This window comes from Abramis brama (genome assembly GCF_963993115.1).
Source record: "Abramis brama genome assembly, chromosome: 22".
Taxonomy (NCBI): Eukaryota; Metazoa; Chordata; class Actinopteri; order Cypriniformes; family Leuciscidae; genus Abramis; species Abramis brama.
This window is the reverse complement of record NC_139984.1, coordinates 20,885,452-20,904,318: the sequence shown is the minus strand read 5'-3', so window position 1 is coordinate 20,904,318 and position 18,867 is coordinate 20,885,452. Positions and strand designations below refer to the sequence as shown.

Sequence of the window (18,867 nt, the reverse complement as noted above, 5' to 3'; positions counted from 1 at the left end):
GTGATGTAACAACGCAGTATTGTTCAGTAAGACTTTATCATTCCAAAAGCTAAAATGAAATCTAAATGACAGAGGTTTTTTTTTGCAGTGCATTTTTGGATTTTAAGTATAGGTGGTATAAAGTGGAAATGTGTGTTATTGTGATCGGTTGCAAATTCACTCTCTATTTTATAAATGTTAGATCTCATTGTGAATGATTCAATTATGTATGTTTTTTAACCTTGTAATTTATAATTAAAGTTTCATACCTCCTGACTGATGACGTATATGCCAGACTTCTTCAATCACTTAGTTAGCTTAAACCCCACCCCTTTCTTACAATTGACTGATCTGTCGCTACTTTCATTTCATTGCGACTTTAAGTCCTAAACTTTTCAATTCCTCCATTTTCCGATCTCTATTTACGAGAAGTGAAATATAGACAAATATTAATGACATTAATCTTAATGATTATAATCACACAAAACATTGCAGAGTTAGTGTTTTTGCAGCTAAGCTGACTTAATAAGAGGCCTTAATATGATATGATTCGTTTTTTGCTAATGCATATCTTATACTTATACTACACCCAGATAAATCATGTATAGACAGGAAACAATATTGATATTAGCTAAGTATCACGACAACAAGGTCATGGGTTTGATTATCAGGGAATGCATGAACTGATAAAAGAATGTATGAAAGCATCTGCAAAATGCTTTACTAAAAATATTGCATGCAAAACTGGAAAACTCTTTCTTGATCTGGTAAGCTCTAATCTCATTGGTGAAATTTATACAACTTTTGGCAGTAAGTAACTTGTGGATGAGACAGCTATATGATTCTGACTTTATGAGCCTAGATGCCAATTAATGTCCTTTTCTCTTTCCGAAATAGAACTAGCTGCCGTGGAGGGTACATAACAGGAGAAGAAGTTGCTGCAGGATGAAAACATGGCTGCACCTCTTATTGCACCGCCAGGACCTGACAGCTTCAAATACTTTACCAGGGAATCTCTGCGTGAAATCGAGAAGCGCATTGAGGAGGAGAAAGCCAAGCCGCCTCCTAAGCCAGACAGCAGCTACCGCGACGATGACGACGAGAACAAGCCCAAGCCTAACAGTGACCTGGAGGCGGGCAAGAGTCTGCCCTTCATCTACGGGGACATCCCTTGTGGCATGGTGGCAACACCACTGGAAGATTTAGATCCCTTCTATGCTAATAAGAAAGTGAGTGTATCATCTTGTCACTTCATGTGTCCTGCACAGCTGGCATTCACACGTTATCTTTTAAGCAACTCACCTTGGATCATTCCAGAGTTGGAGATGCTGAGGATGTTTTTTAACCTTTTTTCAGTCCACTAGTTTATTTTTTTCTCATATATATAATATATATTTATATAAAACGCCTGATGGTAATCATGTTCCGTGTAGGATATACTTGATACATGATAACATGTTAATCATATGAAAATATGAATAACTTCCTCCTGTAATCCACTACAGTGCTGAAGCATTTGTTTGTGGCTTGTGTATGTTGTAGATTGTCTGAGAGATGATGCTTTAAAGAGGTTTGAGGAGGAGGTCATCTGTGGTCTGCTGAAGCTTTTCAGTTCCGGCTGACAGACTTGTTTTAATTGTTTCAGCAGTAATCCTTTAGAAAAGAAAAGCCAAAAGAAACACTCCAGTGCACTTAAAGAACGGGTCCATCCTTCGTACCTCGCCTTAATACATCTGAGATGATTTGAAAGATGCCAGATATTCTAATCGTGATATCTGATCTAAGGATAATTTGGTTCTTCAAACAAATTTGTGGATTTGATTCAAATATCTGGATTAAGTTGATTACTGCATGTTCTTGTGTTCATTAGAAAGGGCAGATATTTCAATACATGAAACTAGCAATGCAGCGATTGGCTGGCAGAAATAAAGCAACGTAATGACATCATATTAAAAAAGAACATCACACACCTTTATAAGGAAACAGCCAAGCGACCAAAATTATATAAAAGTTATAATCGATAAATTAATTGTGGTATGTTTGTTACATGATTCCCAATTATTTCCATTATTTCACGATTTCTAATATTTGTACAGGCTTTACATTTTTATTTCAATGTTGTAATGAGAAATTAATTTAATTTTACCTGAGAAGCATATTTGTTATGTGACAATATTAATTAAATTTATCAGGATAGCATTTTTTACTAAGTTATCTGCATCTCCTGCGCTGCTTCAATCCACTCCCATAATAGCTGTCACCATTTAAATTAATGCACGGCTCAGACTAACTGTACATTGTGTGTGTAAGACTTCAATCAAATTAAGTCATTTTCCCTTCACAAATACATTTTTGTCAGTGAGTAAAACTGTCTGTGTCTACATTATGATAAGACTACACAACATGATAGTATTATTTTCAAATTAATTTTTAAATTATTATTATTATTATTATTTTAAATTATTATTGTACAAGGTTCATGAAGTACTCTTGTAAGAAATTAGCAGTCGCTGGGACAGACTTTAAGACTCTGATTAAAATGATGCAGTCTAATCCCGTTTACATGAAATAAGCGTGCTTCCGAGTAGGTTTGAGCTTACAGACCTGTTGCTATGATAGCAACTCCAGGATGATCTTTGAAGAACCTATCAATCCTGGGTCATGTCAAATTGTCAACAGTGAAATCCAGGTAATTGAGTAATCCAGGTACGACGAAAGGGCCCCTGCTATTTGAGTAGTAGTACAACAGTAAGAGAGTTAGGCCATTTAAAGATCTTTAATGTTGTTGTTTTGGAGAAATCTGTGTTTAGTACTCTTTAGTGTTGCTACATGTACATGAAAAGACCAAAAACATATACCGTTGTTGAAAGTTTTGGGGTCAGTAATTTTGAAATGGTTAGGCTAATGTTCAACAATGCTGCATTTATTTGATCAAAAATACAATACAAAAACAGTAATATTGTGACATTTTATTACAATTTGAAGTATTTATTCCTATTCTAATATGAAATAAAATGAAATTTATTCCTGTGCTGGCAAAGCTGGATTTTCAGCAGCCATTACTCCAGTTTTCAGTGTCACATGATCCTTCAGAAATCATTTTAATATGCTGATTTAGTGTTAATATTTTTGTGAGGAATCCTGAAAAAAAAGGTTAAAAAGAATGGCATTTATTTCAAATAGATTTTTTTGGAACATTAACCTTCAGACGTTCAGATGTTCTTGCTTCCATTGAAGCTCAAGACATGCTTTGGATAATTTTCAAATCATGCTAAAGGACATGATCATAATAGTCTACTGTACAAACTTGTGGAGTTCATAGTTTGGTTTGGTTTGGATACATTTAAAAATGTATTCATGTATTTTTCAATTAAACTTTTCACTAAAATATAATTACTAATTTATGTTGCATATATTATAAAAATGCAGCATTTTGTGCTCTAAGACTATTAAGTGGATGCACAGTTTCTTGATATGTTACTAGTCATAAAACGGTGCTTTGTTTTTGTTGCAAATGAGCAATATCAGATGCAAGATAGCCCTCAAACTGATTTTCAGGAGTGAATTTTTGTTATGAGATGTAGCCTAAGGGAGGAAGATGAGGTCATCTTTTCTGTCTGAGTTGTAATGGAGCCCAACAGCTCGGCCCTGTGTTCACATTTGGCTCTGTGCTAAGTGCAGTGGTGAGACTTCAGCAGGGTCTGCCACACCGGACTTTACTAAATAATGCACAAACTTGTTTGTGTGGTAATGCCTATTAATGTGTGCATGTGCTGAAGCATTACCCTGCCTCCCTCTCTTGCTTTCGCCCTCCGTCTCATTCCTCTGCCTCCCTCTCATGCAGCGTACACTGACTGTTATGTAACCGCCCGCTCCATGCACAGGAAGGAGATTTCAGTCTCCTGATGAAAACCTCATGGAGGAGCATATGTGAAACAGACAGTCTAAAGGAACTGAATTATGCTCAAAACTGAATACATTTTTATTGCAACAATGGCTCACGTTAGACCGTTAGACGTATTTCATATTTAGATGCATTTCTGGACCAAGCTTTCATGCACATGCCATTGACGATCTATCCTGCACTCTCAAGGATTTAATGGCTCTTTGATTGTATGCTTTTTGATTAGATCTCCCTGTCTCTCATTGTTCTTTGTTTCTACACACTGGGCTTGACTTGCAGCCTGCAGCAGTAGTGAAACCTGATTCTTGAGGCTCAGGGCAGCTCTCTTCCTAGTGGAAAACCAGCTGAGAAATGGAAGCTGGCAGCTTTTAAATCCAGACCTGTGACACTATCAGCAGCAATTAGCTTAGGAAGCTTTGCTACAGGAGCAGCTGGTGAAGCCTAAGTCCTCCAGCACAGATGATAAAAGGAGATGGTTATATGTTGAAAACAAATCAGTTGTGAGATGGAGAGGCTTAACAGTATTTACCCAAGTTGGAAAAGTTGAGTCTCCAACATTGATTTATATTTATGCATTTAGCATATTCTTTATATTACAGTGCAATCAAGATATGCTCTACCAATTGAGCTTCAACATTCTAAACAGTGGTCGGCGCCGATAGCCTTGTGGTCAGCGTGCCGACATGAAGCGCTCGGGCGGCCCGAGTTCGAGTCCCGGCTCGTGGACCTTTCCCAATCCCATCCCCCATCTTTCTCCCAACTCGCTTCCTGTCAACTCTCTACTGTTCTGTCACAATAAAAGGCAAAAATCACCCCCCCAAAAAAATATATAACATTTTAAACAGTGCTGTGTTGTATTTTACTTTATTATTATTATTTTGTTTTATGTTCTTTTCTATTTAATTAGGGGTTCAAGCATGTTGCGCTGAAACCCTATTGTAATTTTTAGAATTTCCAAGGATCAGCATTCTCCCCTAAAAGTGATTGGGCAGGTCACGTGAAAAAAAGGATGCGGCGACTGGCCACTTGTTGGCGCTATAAAATGAAAAAAAACCCCCACTAAAACGACTATAGCTACACAACAGACAGTCCGGTTGATTTGAAAACTGGCATGCGGTCCAAGGCGCCGCGATTGTCTACGAGGCAATGGCATGGCAAAAACATGGCAGCTGTTGGCCAATGAAGTTCGAGCGACTGTCAGACAAGGTTAACAGAGGCCGATCATAATGAAACTCGCTGGGCCTGTTTGACTTACAGCCCTAGAGGCCTGTGAGAAATTCAAAAGAAATCGGCCACCGGGTGGCGCTAACGGGTTTTACGCCTCAGTAATCAGGCAGTGTTAAACACATGTACAATATGCATATCATTTGTTAGATCTCCTCATTCTGAACAACTTTGCCTCAAAAACCACTGCTGTCAATCAAATCATTCATTAAATACTTGAGAATATTTTATTTTTTTTAACTACTTTTGTGCACTAGTCCTAGGTTTTTTGCTCAACCTCAATAAAACCACTGCAGTACAATTCTCTAGTCTAGACTTTTAGGGCTATAATTATCATAAAAATGTTGAACTTAACTCTTTGGATAGCTACTGTATAACAGGGTCATTTACAAAATGGACATGGCAAAATATACTCAAAAGCCTATAAATCCTAAACGAAATCTCAGAAATTCACGAAATTAGATGAGCACATGCGACACATGATTCTAAACAAGCATGCAAACTTTTATGGAGATAGGACCATAGGTGGCCCTATAACTGTTAAAAACCTTTAAAAAAACAAATATTTCGATAGTAAATTGCCTTTATTGGCTGTAAATGGTCTTTTCATTCTCTGATATAGGTGGTTACAGGCTTAATAAATTAAACTTAATACCTTTTTACGCATGTGCATAAAGGCCTTAAAGCGCTTGAACCCCGATAATTCGCAGTTATATTTTAATTTTATTATTTTGCTGAGCACTGTTACAGCACCTTTAATCAGTCTTAATCAGATTTTCTGATTTTAGATGTTTCAGATTTTACCAACATTCTTGTACACATTTCATTTTCAGGTTTGGGCTCTGATGGTTTGATAGGAATGTTGTTGATCCAGGAGCATGTCCTGCTTGAATAAAAGGTGTGCAAAGATGAGAAAGGGGAGACAGAAGGAGAAAGAGGCAGAACACCACACCGGGTCATAAATCTTAAGAGTGACTCTTCAAAATGTGCCATGTAGGACCATTGCTTTTCCCTGTGATGACGCGGCACTCGGAGTGGTCTTGGCTGACTGGTTGGGGGGCTGGGGAAGGCAGGGTGATGCACAGCTTGAGTATAATGGCCGTCTCACTCCTCCCTCACATCTGTTCACAACATCTACACTCTCCACACCAGGAAATACTCCTATTCTAATGCAGGCATCTCATTTATTTTTGTTGATTTGGCCTTGTGATGTGACCAGCTTTTATTGATGTGGGAGTTGCTGCATTATTAGCTCTGGAAGAGCTCACTCTTTTCATTCGCCATTTGCTGCTCTTTACATTAGTCACCATCTCTGTCTGTTGTTTATGTTTCTCCATTTTTCACCATGCTTCTCTCCTCTCCATGTGTCCTGCCATACGTCTGTTCTGCGCTTCATCTGGATCTTGTTTACATCACTTACACTTTCCTGCTCACTTTGCATCACCCTGTAACATGATCTCTCTCTGTCTTACTCCTTTTCCATGTTTGCCTCTCCCTGTTTTTTTTTTTAAGCTTTAGTTGGAATATTCAAATAAATAAATGTAATTTACATATATATACAAATATAATAATATTTGTAAAGTTTTTAACTGAACATACTGCGGTATCTAGTTAAAGGACAAATCCAGTGAAAAATGAACCTAGGGGTAATTAACACATGGTTACCGAGTCGATCGTTCCCTGCGATGCGTTTTCATGAAAATCGAATGTATAGAGTTTTATCTTTAAAAACAGATTAGCTCATAACACTAGTATATGGGGCACAGAGTAAGTAAAAATAAATCGCTAGTTAATACCACTAACAAGGCTCAAAATAGCCTCACACTAACACGGTAACATAATGAGGGTCCTTACATACAAACCGAAGCATTGAGAACTTTGTAAGTGTACAGACAGTTTAATAAGAAGATACTTTATAAAGACAGTACATTACGCGTTTACAGACAGGCGTCATCTTGGAAAACAGTCTCGACTAATCGAGTCACGAACGCCGTGCTAAGTGAGCTGGTCGATAGGAATTACGCATAGTGAAATCTAACGTAGCACGGCGTTCGTGACTCGACTAGTCGAGACTGTTTTCCAAGATGACGCCTGTCTGTAAACGCGTAATGATAAAGATAAAACTCTATACATTTGATTTTCATGAAAACGCATCGCAGGGAACGATCGACTCGGTAACCATGTGTTAAATACCCCTAGGTTCATTTTTCACTGGATTTGTCCTTTAACAGCATTATTTTGCCAAAAAACAACAACACAAGCACTGTTAATGTTTGATTTATATTAATTTACATTTACATAAATATACATTTTTAATGACATAAATATTGCAATTTCTTGTGATATTTGTGATAATATGGAACTCTGTGTGAAGTGGAGGGTTTTTTAATCAGGCATTAGCTATCCATCATTCATATTAGCAAAATTCTGTAATACATTTTATTAATTTAATTTAATTAATTAAACTCAACTAATTGTATTTTATTTGACTTGTTCTCTAGACTAAAGACTAATGATGACTTTGCTTTTTGAGGTTATTGCTCCCAAATTGTGGGATGCTCTTCCTTTGGATTTAAGATTTGTGGACACTATGAATGCTTTAAAAAAGCAACTAAAGCACTAAAAGCAACTAAAGCACTTATTTTGCTTTTGTCTAATTTGTTCTGTATTACTCTGTTTTTATCCGATTGTCTTTTTTTAATGTCTGTCACTCTTATTTTGATTTCCTTTTTATATTTGGATGCAAATCACTTTGTGACGTCTGCTCTAGAAAGCTGTTATAGAAATACAAATCGCTTAATTTCTTAGCCTTGTGAACCAATACTATTTTATAGTGCCTTTCCATCAGTATTTTTTTCATTCAGTGTCTGTGGTTGGGTCCAGTTTTACATATTTTTTTAGCTTGTTCTCTCTCTTCTTCTTCTTCTTATTATTATCATTCTTTTTTTTCTTTTCTTTATTTTATATTTACGATTAGCTTTTAAATGTCTTTGTTTCCTCATTCGTTCTCCATCTTCCTCTCTTGCTCTCACTGCTTACTCATTCCTCTCTGGGCTGTCTTTCTCTCGCTCTTGATCTTTCTTTTTCTGCTCCATTCTGGATTATGAAATTTTCAGTAGCTGTGCAGCCTGTCATGCATTAAAAAGAGGAAGCCCACATGTACATGTACTATAGCCAGCAAATATTGAGAAAGGGCAAATGTATTTTTGTTCATAAATGGACTACTTCTGCATTATTTTTTCATCTCATGATGTTTCATATGTGACTACTGATTTGGGCTACTGTTTTGAATGGATCTTGTCGTGTTTTGAACACAAGAGAAGATGCAGTTGATCCCCAATGTTTCACATACAGTTTGGGGTTGCTGAGCAGTGAGCAGATCTTTTTTTTTTTTTTTTTTTTTTTCTCAAAGCAGGTCTCAGTATGTAGTTTACATGGTGGCCTGATTCAGCCTGACCCAAATAGATATAGCTCTTCTCCATCTTTAGTTACATATACAAAGTTTTATTTACTGAGCTGTCCTTCTTTAACATTAATCATTATTGTGGACCAACAAACCAAACCAAATTAAATGAAATGACCCAAATTATGAACTTTGATAATTCTGTGTGCTCTATATTCTTCTGAGGAGTTTCTACTCACGTTATGTTCAGCTTACATGTATGGTGCTGCATTGGTTGCATAGACTCGGCACTCTCCGTGGTGCTGAAGAGGGTTTCTTAGTGTTCAACTAAACTCAAGCATGTAAAAAGAAGTACAAGGGTGAATACCATCTCTGCAAATGCACGCGACCTCCCATGAAACTTTGATGGTACCAAACATGTTTTATTTAAACAATTATGAGGTTATCTACTGAAAGGCTGGTGAGCTTACGCTGACTCGTTCACAGTTCTCTGAAAAATGTGAATTGTGAATTCAAACTTTTCATATTCATTTAGAAGTGAGATATCTGGGTACAACTAGGGTTCATCTTTGGCATTATTACAGACATTAATAAATATTTTTTCTCCTCTTCCAAATATAGAATATTTCATCCAAGCATTTTGAACCTTAAGACAAAATATAAAAATATTTAATACATCAGGGTTTGATGGACCATATAGTATGATATATTGAGAATATAGAACTCATACTCGAGGAGAACAAAAAAACACCTCAATTTTATTCAGAGGCCCAAATTAAACAGAAATATGCAATTTGCTGCAGATGTTTTCATTTATGTTGTCATGTGGCCAAAAAGTAAAAAGCATTTATGGGTCTGAATGAGATTTTTATAACATTATAGCAGACTACTTTTATATTATCGGGATGTATAGAGTGACAACTGATATGCATATGCATTTTATCTATCTTAGTAAGATGATATTAGTTTTCTGATCAAAGCTCTGTAGTTTTAATTGTGGGGGGCAAGGGAATTAATTTAATGAATATCTGATTGGCGATTTCAGTGGGAGTACATTGTGATTTAATAAAGCACCCAAGAGTATCAACAACTAAGTTCATGGATCATTCGTTTTCGTGAAGAAAAAAACAACAACTGATATTTGAGCAGTTTAAATAGTAAAATTGTGGCGGATGCCAGTGCTCTTCTGTGCACCATCCTGCACTTCATAATCCAGTCCAGTAAGCGTCAGAAATACAACCGTACGGTGTGTTTTTTTTGTTTGTTTTTTTATTGTTGGGTGAATTATTACTTCAAGCATCCGGCCACCTCATGCTTATGGCCAAATCGCAGCCATGATATTCATGCTGTGTTGAACTAAATATCAGCACTCTCAGCTAATCAAATTCGAGAACTTGAGCTAACTGTTGTATAAACATTAAGTAATATTTTTTTTACTTTATTGCACTCCAGTACAATGTGGATGTTTTGCATGCAGTCTTGCAGATTTACTTACTACTTGCCAAAGAATGTGATTTTAATTATTTAGTCATATATAAAGCAAAATGTCTTCATTATGATGCCTTGTCTTCTAGATGCAGACTTTCAGTACATGATTATTAATTCTTAAATTCCAGTTGAATAAGTGATGATGTGTCTCTATGCTTGTAACTAATCTAGTGTTTCTCTTTCTCTTTGTTATTCTGTCTTTTTCTTATCTCTCTCTCTGGCTGTGTCTGTTTTTCTTCTCCACAGACATTTATAGTCCTAAATAGAGGGAAAACAATCTTCCGCTTTAGTGCCACACCTGCCTTGTACATGATAAGCCCTTTTAATCTTGCTAGGCGAATAGCGATTAAAATTTTGATACATTCATATCCTTTTTCAGCTGTTTAAATGTATATATGATAAATACTTTGTCTACACTGTCTTTCTCTGCATCAAATATTTAATATGTCTGCTTATTGCTAGGGTGCATGGGATGACCAGGAATAACGCTAAGGATTTCAGACTAATGTTTTAGTTAAAGGTAGGGTAGGCAATTTCGGAGTGGCTAGCAATAGCAAGCTAGTTTTGAAAGCATTAGATCCCACCCTCCCTTCAGAGCGCTCTCTCAAAAGCCACGCCTCATGCAAAACATGAACGCACAGAGCAGAGTCTGCAAAGCACCACTAGAGACAGCATTAAATGACCTCATGTCTCCAAGCACGTAACATTACAATAATAATGAAAGTAAACAACTTACAGAGCTTGGACTTGTACCACCTGACTGCTGCAGATTCATTTCGGCATTGATAGTGTTGACATAGAAACGCATAAAAATATATCAAACATATACCACAACGATTTGAACTCTAATGCTTTGCCCTGTTCACTGGAAACTATTTGACTAATTTTATTGTTAATGTGGTTGTAGTCTAAACAAGTTTGCAGTTAAACAACATTGTGAATACTGAAATTATGCTAATTTGTATTTATTGTTATATGGTATACTTTATTAATGAAAATGATTAGGCCTAAACATTAATATTTCTTTGTTAATTTTGTGACAAACATTATACAGCCATGGCAACCATGAATTTTGTGGTTTGCAAAGTTTGCTGCTTCAGTATTTGTAGATTATTTTTTCACATGTTTCTAGTGTATTCTGGAAAACAGTGATAAGCATTTCGTAAGTTTAAAGGCTTTGATTTGGAAAAACATGCAATATATACAAAGTCAATATTTACAGTGATGACCCTTCTTCTTTATAACCTCTGCAATTCGTTCTGGCATGCTGGATATCAGCTTCTGGTCCAAATCCTGACTGATGGCGTTCCATTCTTGCCTCATTAGTGCTCGGAGTTGATCACAATTTGTGGGCTTCTGCTTGTCCACTCGCCTTTTGAGGATTGACCACAGGTTCTCTATGGGATCCAAAATTCCAATATAATGATCTCAGAGCCACTTCATTATTACTCTTGCCTCATGACATGGTGCTCCATCATGGTGGAAAATGCACAGATCATCGCTGAATTGCTCCTGGAGACGTTGCTGTTGCAGGAAGTTTTTTATACCATTCTTTATTCAGGGCAGTGTTTCTGAGCAGAATTGTGAGAGAGTCCATACCCTTGGATGAAAAGCAATCTCACTCATGGATGGTCTCAGGATGCTTCACTTTTGGCACGACACTGGACTCATGGTAGCATTCACCTTTTCTTCTCAGGACAATCAATTTTCCAGATGTCCCAATAGTCAGAAGGGGGCTTCATCAGAGAGGATAACTTTGCACCAGTCTTCTTCTGTCCAGTCCTTATTCTTCCTGTAGAATTTCAGTCTGACCTTGGTGTTTTTCATGAAGAGAAGTGGCTTTTTTGCTGCTCTTCTTGACACCAGGCCGTTGTCCAAAAGTCTTCGCCTCACTGTGTGTGCAGATTCACTCACACCACCTGCTACCAATTAGGGTTGTAACGTATGAGATTTTCATGGTATGATAAAAGTCTTCACGATATAATCACAGTGATCATGGCTTCACGATTTCACGGTATACGGTATTAAACAATCAATTATTATTACCATCAGTTAAAATGACCATTAAATGAATGAAAACAGTTTTTATTATAACAATGCTATTATAACATATCCTTTAACAAACTTGAAACCATTTGTTTAGTTTATTAAAATTTCAATAATAAAAAACATGTCTAATCAATTAAATTTAATGATTGATAGTGGATTACATTTAGGCTAAGTGCTGCACCACAGAGATTTACTAAATTAAAACATGGACAAAAAATGAAATTCCTTAAATAATGTTTAAAGAAATTGCGTTGTTGTTGTTTTGTTTTTTTGAGAAGTACATTCTATTATACAGTTCTATTATACGTCTAGTAATATATTTCTATCATAATTTCAACAAGTTAAACCAAACCTTTATTTTGACAATGGTTTTTCTGAAATAAAATGATAAAATGCTCTTGAAGCATTCTCAGAGCAGCTGTTCACGTCCTCATATTGTGAGACGGCAGTCACTGAAAACACCATGAGCGTCATGCGTACTTGAGTATAGAGGGAGCGGTGGAGCTCATTCAGAAAGAGACACACAGAACAAGCAGATTATATATTTTTATAGCAGTCTTTTTGCGCATTCCCATGACACGATTTGATTTATTGTACAGCTCTACTTTGGCAATCAATCAAGCAGTCAAGTGGAAAGAAGTAACTTATGCACAGGTGATATTCTCCATTTTATTTTTTTCCCCCAATACTGGAGATTAGCAAATTGTGCACAATACTGTATGATAATCGTACGTGGTCATACCATGATATATACCGGTATACCATTACAACCATACTGCCACTATTGAGCTAGCGCTACACTAATGGTGGCATGATTCCGTAGCTGATTCCTCAGTAGGAGACTGTTCTGGTTCTTGTTGGACACACTGGGACGTCCTGAAGCCGCCTTCAGTGCTGTTGACCCTCTCCCCTTGAAATTCTTAATGATCCGGTAAATGGTTCTTTCAGATCCAATATTTTTTGCAGCAATTTCCTTTGCATGTTTCAATAATAATTCTGATGCATTATTGCATTTTGATGCAAAGCGATGATGGCTGCACATCTTTCTTTAGAGGAAACCATTGCTAACATGAAAACACAATGATTGGAAGCACTCCTTCACTCTTATAGCAGTCTGCTCTTAAAATCCAATCAGAATGAAACTGACTTGTACTCGGTTACACTTTCTCATGTGCTGATGATATCATTAGTGAAATGATGTTAGCTGGTCATTTTGTTCCAGGGCCAAAAACAATGATTTCTTTTTTTGAATGGAGCTTTTTGCAATTATTTAAAATACATCTGATCATTCCTGCGCAATAATCTAGAAACAATGTGAACCAACACCACAACAACTGAAGCAGTAAACTTTGCGAAGCACAACATTTATGTCACTGTCAGTACGTTTGGCTATGGCTGTACTTCTTATATAATGTTTATAAATACATATAAAATATTGTCATAAGGCTAAAAATATTTCAATATAATTATTGTTAAGCCCTAGCAGTGCTTTACAACTAGCCACAATTCTAAATTTGTCAATCTGTTTTTGATGAATGTCCTGATGTTTATATTTACAAAGTAAAATTATTTTTTTGTATTTATTCTGTGATGTTTCCTTAACTGATACCCACAGTATTCAGCATGTTCATTATGTGTACGATTTTGACCAACTGTGTGTTCATGACTTTTAGTAATCCTCCCGAGTGGTCCAAACAAGTAGAGTAAGTATTGATCCTAACCACAGCATGTCTCAAAACAAGTTATTCACAACAGCAACAAAACAATCATAAATGGACAGCTTGGTTGTACATAATTTAGTTCCAGTTACTTAATTTAAAAATGTATCCCCACCTGCTTTTTCCCTCAGGTATACCTTCACTGGAATTTATACATTTGAATCGCTTACAAAAATCATTGCCCGTGGATTCTGTATAGATGGCTTCACATTCCTTAGAGATCCATGGAACTGGCTGGATTTCATGGTCATCTCAATGGCGTAAGTATTCAGCCACTTTTACATCTTCTCACACTTAAAACTCTAAAGCCGGGTGCGCACTATGATTTTGGGAAATTTTTGCGAATCCTAAAATATTTTTCTGATCCTTGGCCAAAATCTTTAGTGTTTTATCACTAATTTGACATGTTCACAGACAGCCGATTAATGACCATTGTAATAAAATTTTACCTCATATGAAATTCTGCCACTGTCAGAAGTTTTGAGGCACAGTCCTGCAGTGTGGCGTCTCCTACAACAACCGTCAAATCACAAACCAATAGGAGCACAGAACCTGATGATGCAATTAGTGCGACATCAACAAACCACCACCTGCTCCACACACATCATCTTCATTTATTTCCCTATTTTTTTAATAGACAAATCATGATCAAAGTTAAAGCTAGAGATAGTTTTTGTTTGCTAGCCACCATTTCAATCCATCATACGTCACCGAGCGTGTCAAGGATTGATGATGTAAAACTCTGGACGGGTCTTGCGTGTGTCGGTTTTTTAACGAATCTTGACTGTCGTACAGTCTGACATTAAAGACAACTGAGATCCCGCAGTGTGACATGGCTTACAGTGGGGATCATGTTCGTACAGTCTGACAATCGTAAAGGACTATTACAAATTGTACAGTGTGCACCCGGCTTAAGATCACTAGTGAAAAAGGTTTTCTTTTTCTATTAAACAATTTACTCTTTTCAAATTTCAATGTGGTCTCAGACTTTTGGAATCCACTATAAGTGTCCCCTTTTTTGAATTCTATTACAAGATCCTGATTCTAGAGTATGTCATTTTGTAACTATGAACCTTGTCTGATTGTTTTGAGCTATCATTCGGTTAATAGCAAATAATAAAAAAAATAAGTCATTTAACTAGTCAGGACACTAGCTCAACACTTGCTTAATTTTTTTTTTTAATGATGGATGATGAAGCTGTTTGTAAATTGAGCTCTTACTGTACGTGGGGGACACAGACAACATATTTTCAGTGTTCTATTCTCTCTCTAACCATATGAATGTTTTAGGTAGCATCTTTATGGATGTGGCAACTCTGCTTATTGTCAAGTTCACTGCTCTGCATTTGTCCCTGTCCTCATCCCTCTGCTGTGCTGTGATTATACCTGGTTCTTGCAGGGAATCCAGAAAACTCACTCTATTCTTCCTTTCTGAGAATTTTCATTGTTCAGATGTTCCAAAACAGGGTTCACCAATCTCGGTCCTGGAGGGCCGCTGTCCTGCAGAGTTTAGCTCCAACCAGCTCCAACACACCTGTTTGAAAGTTTCTAGTATGCCTAGTGAGACCTTGATTAGCTGGTTCAGGTGTGTTTAATTGGGGTTGGAGCTAAACTCTGCAGGACAGCGGCCCTCCAGGACCGAGATTGGTGAACCCTGTTCCAAAAGATCAGTGATTAGAACCATTCACCATCAACATGACTCCCAGCAGCTAGGGGTGGGCGAAATGACCAACATCTGATATCACAATATGAGTACTTTTATTTCATGGTAACGATATACATCACAATACAGTTATCTCATCACCAATTTCATTATCACAAAATACTAGCCTAATTAACAAGTAAAACAAACTCTCAAGATCACTGAAGACAATTAAACAGTCAGTGATAAGGAAAAAAGAAACGAATTACAAGAAATCAGACAAAAAACTACAATAGAACAAAGACAAAACTGAAATAGACCTGCCTGAAAAACTTCAAGCACTAGATAGGCCTATAGAATAAGGCTACTACATAAATTGTAGTAAGGCTTAAAAACACATTCAAATGATAAGCTTTTGTGATGGCGCAGAATGGCAACGTCACGTGAGCATAACCGCGATAGAAACAATAGTCCAAAATCTCTAGCGGTTGACAAATTTAAACCGGTTAATCATGTCTATATCGGTATATGGCCCACCCCTACCAGCAACCCACGCAGAGAACTTTCTCTCACTCACTGACTCTTTCTGCCTTCCTAGTTCTCATTCTCATTCTCCATTTTCATTTTATCTGTTTATATTGGATCTCATTGTATTTTTTTTTAATACAAATACCAGACAAATTCATCTGAGATATATTGTATATCCTATAATAATATTACCATATGAGCATAATTTATTATGAAAGCTATTAGGGGTGGGAAACAGATCAGGTTTGTGTTGTTGCACCAAATATCTACAATGCATTGCAATGTCTTTCTCTTTTTCTTTTAGACTGAAGAAGGAAAAACTAAATATGTAACATGCAAGCATTTTTGCTATATGACGTAATATTTTTCATTATTATTACTACTACTACTACTATTATTATATTATTAAAATCATAGTTATTCCGTGTTCTATCTGAAAGACATTGCTAATGTAATCTACTATTGCCATAGTATGTTTACTTTCCACCAAATTTTCTAATTCATTGTATTATTTAACATAATAATAATAATACAAACTTTTAAAAATTCTTCATCTATTTAAATAAAATTATAAATAAAAATGTTCAGCATTTCTATTTTGAATTGTGACTACACTTCATTTTTCCCCCACCTCTAAAAGCTATTAAGAAACAGATCATCTTAGTCTGCATATGGAAGTCATCAAGTACTAAGTCATGACCATGTCTCCATGTAACTTTGATCTGATCATTGCAGGTATATAACAGAGTTTGTAAACCTAGGCAATGTCTCAGCTCTGCGCACATTCAGAGTTCTGAGGGCATTGAAAACTATTTCTGTAATCCCAGGTAAGAGAGTGTGTGAGAGCGGGAGGGGTCGGGTCGGTGTTAGGTGTACGTGTGTGTATTTTGGTTTTCTTTTCCTTCCTTTCCCCCCGTAGTGGACAGGCTCTGTGAGTGACGTACCTCCTGGTGGTTCGTTGGCGTGGTGGTGTTCTTGGTGTGTTTGTGGTTGTCATTGGTGTCTGTGTGTGATCCTCCCTTATTTCAGATATGTAACAGAGTTTGTGGACCTGGGGAATGTATCTGCGCTGAGAACATTCAGGGTTCTCCGAGCATTGAAAACTATCTCTGTCATTCCAGGTGAGATGCAGTTTTGACGCTGAGGTTAACTTTCAGTATGACCCCCTATTACTATTCGATTTGAAATCTTTTTTGTTGGACTTCTCTCTCATTATTTTTTAGCGGAAATTAATTTGGAGAAGACCATTTAATTTGCTTTTTTTACTATCTCCAAAATCATCAAAAATGGTACTTATACATTTTTGATAGGCTTTGCAGTCTACTATCAGTCTCCAGAGTCCTTTGGTTTCCGACAGCCTTTTTATCCCAGAGCAGATTAGAGCGATTTAGAGAGCTTTAGTGAGCAAACCTCTGTAACCTCTTTTATGTAGGCATTAAACATATCTGTGAACAAACCCTGAACAGGGTTGAACTCAAGCCACTATATTTCTTGTAGGTTTGTTGTTAAGATGTTGCTAAACACTAAACCAGATCTCTGAGTTACATAAGGCTCTATTTTATTGCAGATTTAACAGTAAAGACTTTAGATAAAGTGATGTTTCAGTCTAAAAGAGAATGAAACATCTACACTGTCTAAAACAGAGTTGGACTAGTAGCCTCCAAAAAATCAAACTGCAAAGGTATGAATGCATTCATTTAGCTGTTTAATGTATCGGGATACAAATAGAACTTTCAAACTAGCCCCTGGCCTCAGAGCACTAGAATAGATATTTTTAACAAGCTATGTTTTGTTCCCCAAGATGAAAATTGAATGGCTCTCAGTGAGTTCCCAAAGAACATACTTGTTACTTATTTATGAAGACTGCCAAGCCTAGTTTGTGGACATATTTTATGCTGCATGATGCTTTGGAAGTCACTTGCTTTTATAGTATTAGCCTACTAAGTGCTTGGCTGCCTTTTATTTTGTATTTTTTTTTATATTCATTTTTGTTCACTTTTTTTCCTTTATTTTGTATGAAACTCACAAATTGCACCTGGAAGTGAAAAAAGAAGCATAGTGCAGATGGTCAAGGGAGATGTTTTTTTTTTCTTTGTCTGTTTCAGAGGAGTGAATTTTATTTTATTTTTTCAGTGGCCTTGCAAAAATGCCAGACCTTTAGCTTAACGTCTTGACACATTAGCATCATATGCAGTCATTTTCAGTGAAATAACAGATCGTTGATTTATTTAGCTGACTAGGTTTTACTGCAAGTCATATTTGTCATTTCCATGTTATTTTCAGTAAGGCCTAAGCCTACTTATCAAATCCCTAAGCCCTGGGAGATTTTTAGTTTTGACAGGGTTTATGGGCAAGAGGATTGTAGCAGATCAATACTAAACTTCAGCATTACATTTGAGATTCTACTGTCTTGAAGATAGAGCAGTTCTTTCTTTTGAGTCTGTGAGTGCAGTTCTCATGATGTTTAGCTCAGCATGTCTGGTGGAGCCCTGGAAGATTTTAACACTGGACTTGTTTCTGTTCAGTCTTTGAGCTGAAATGACCTGCATGTAATCTTCACCCCCTTAGTCCCTGCCTGCTTTATTCTCCCTATGTCATTGCCCTCTGGTTGTGCTGAAGTATTAATAGACAAATGGATGTCAGGTTTTTCTGTTTCTGGGAGCCCTCCCTTGAAACTTGAAACTTTTTTTTTGAAATGCCATAATTCAAAAAAAGTTTCAGGATTGATTTTTGCATGCCCTGAAATAATATATTATCTTCTGTAGGCATTTATTAAAACCAAGTTTAAGAAGAATAGTAAATAATTCTTTTGAATAGACCAAATGATGGGATGGCTCCTAAGCAAGTATCTGTGTAAAGAAACTTAAAATGTATTTTGTGGTGCTGTTATTTATATGTTGTCATAATCAATTAAAATAAGGATTCAAGGCAT

The 18,867-nt window shown here is 36.5% G+C and overlaps 1 protein-coding gene across 6 annotated transcripts in view; it reads left to right on the top strand.

The window, feature by feature from the left end:
• The window catches only part of scn8aa (sodium channel, voltage gated, type VIII, alpha subunit a), a 54,104-nt gene that overhangs the window by 2,731 nt on the left and 32,506 nt on the right, over window positions 1-18,867 (top strand). For 3 of the 6 annotated variants that reach the window (XM_084099787.1, XM_084099784.1, XM_084099786.1), the window contains exons 1-3: window positions 11,963-13,750; window positions 13,897-14,025; window positions 16,671-16,762. In XM_084099787.1, the coding sequence (XP_083955913.1) occupies window positions 13,671-13,750; window positions 13,897-14,025; window positions 16,671-16,762 (301 nt within the window). In that variant the 5' untranslated portion in view covers window positions 11,963-13,670. Of the gene's footprint in view, window positions 1-876; window positions 1,209-10,244; window positions 10,366-11,962; window positions 13,751-13,896; window positions 14,026-16,670; window positions 16,763-16,964; window positions 17,057-18,867 lie in introns of those variants that run through there. The other 3 variants (XM_084099788.1, XM_084099785.1, XM_084099789.1) reach the window with 2 other exon arrangements.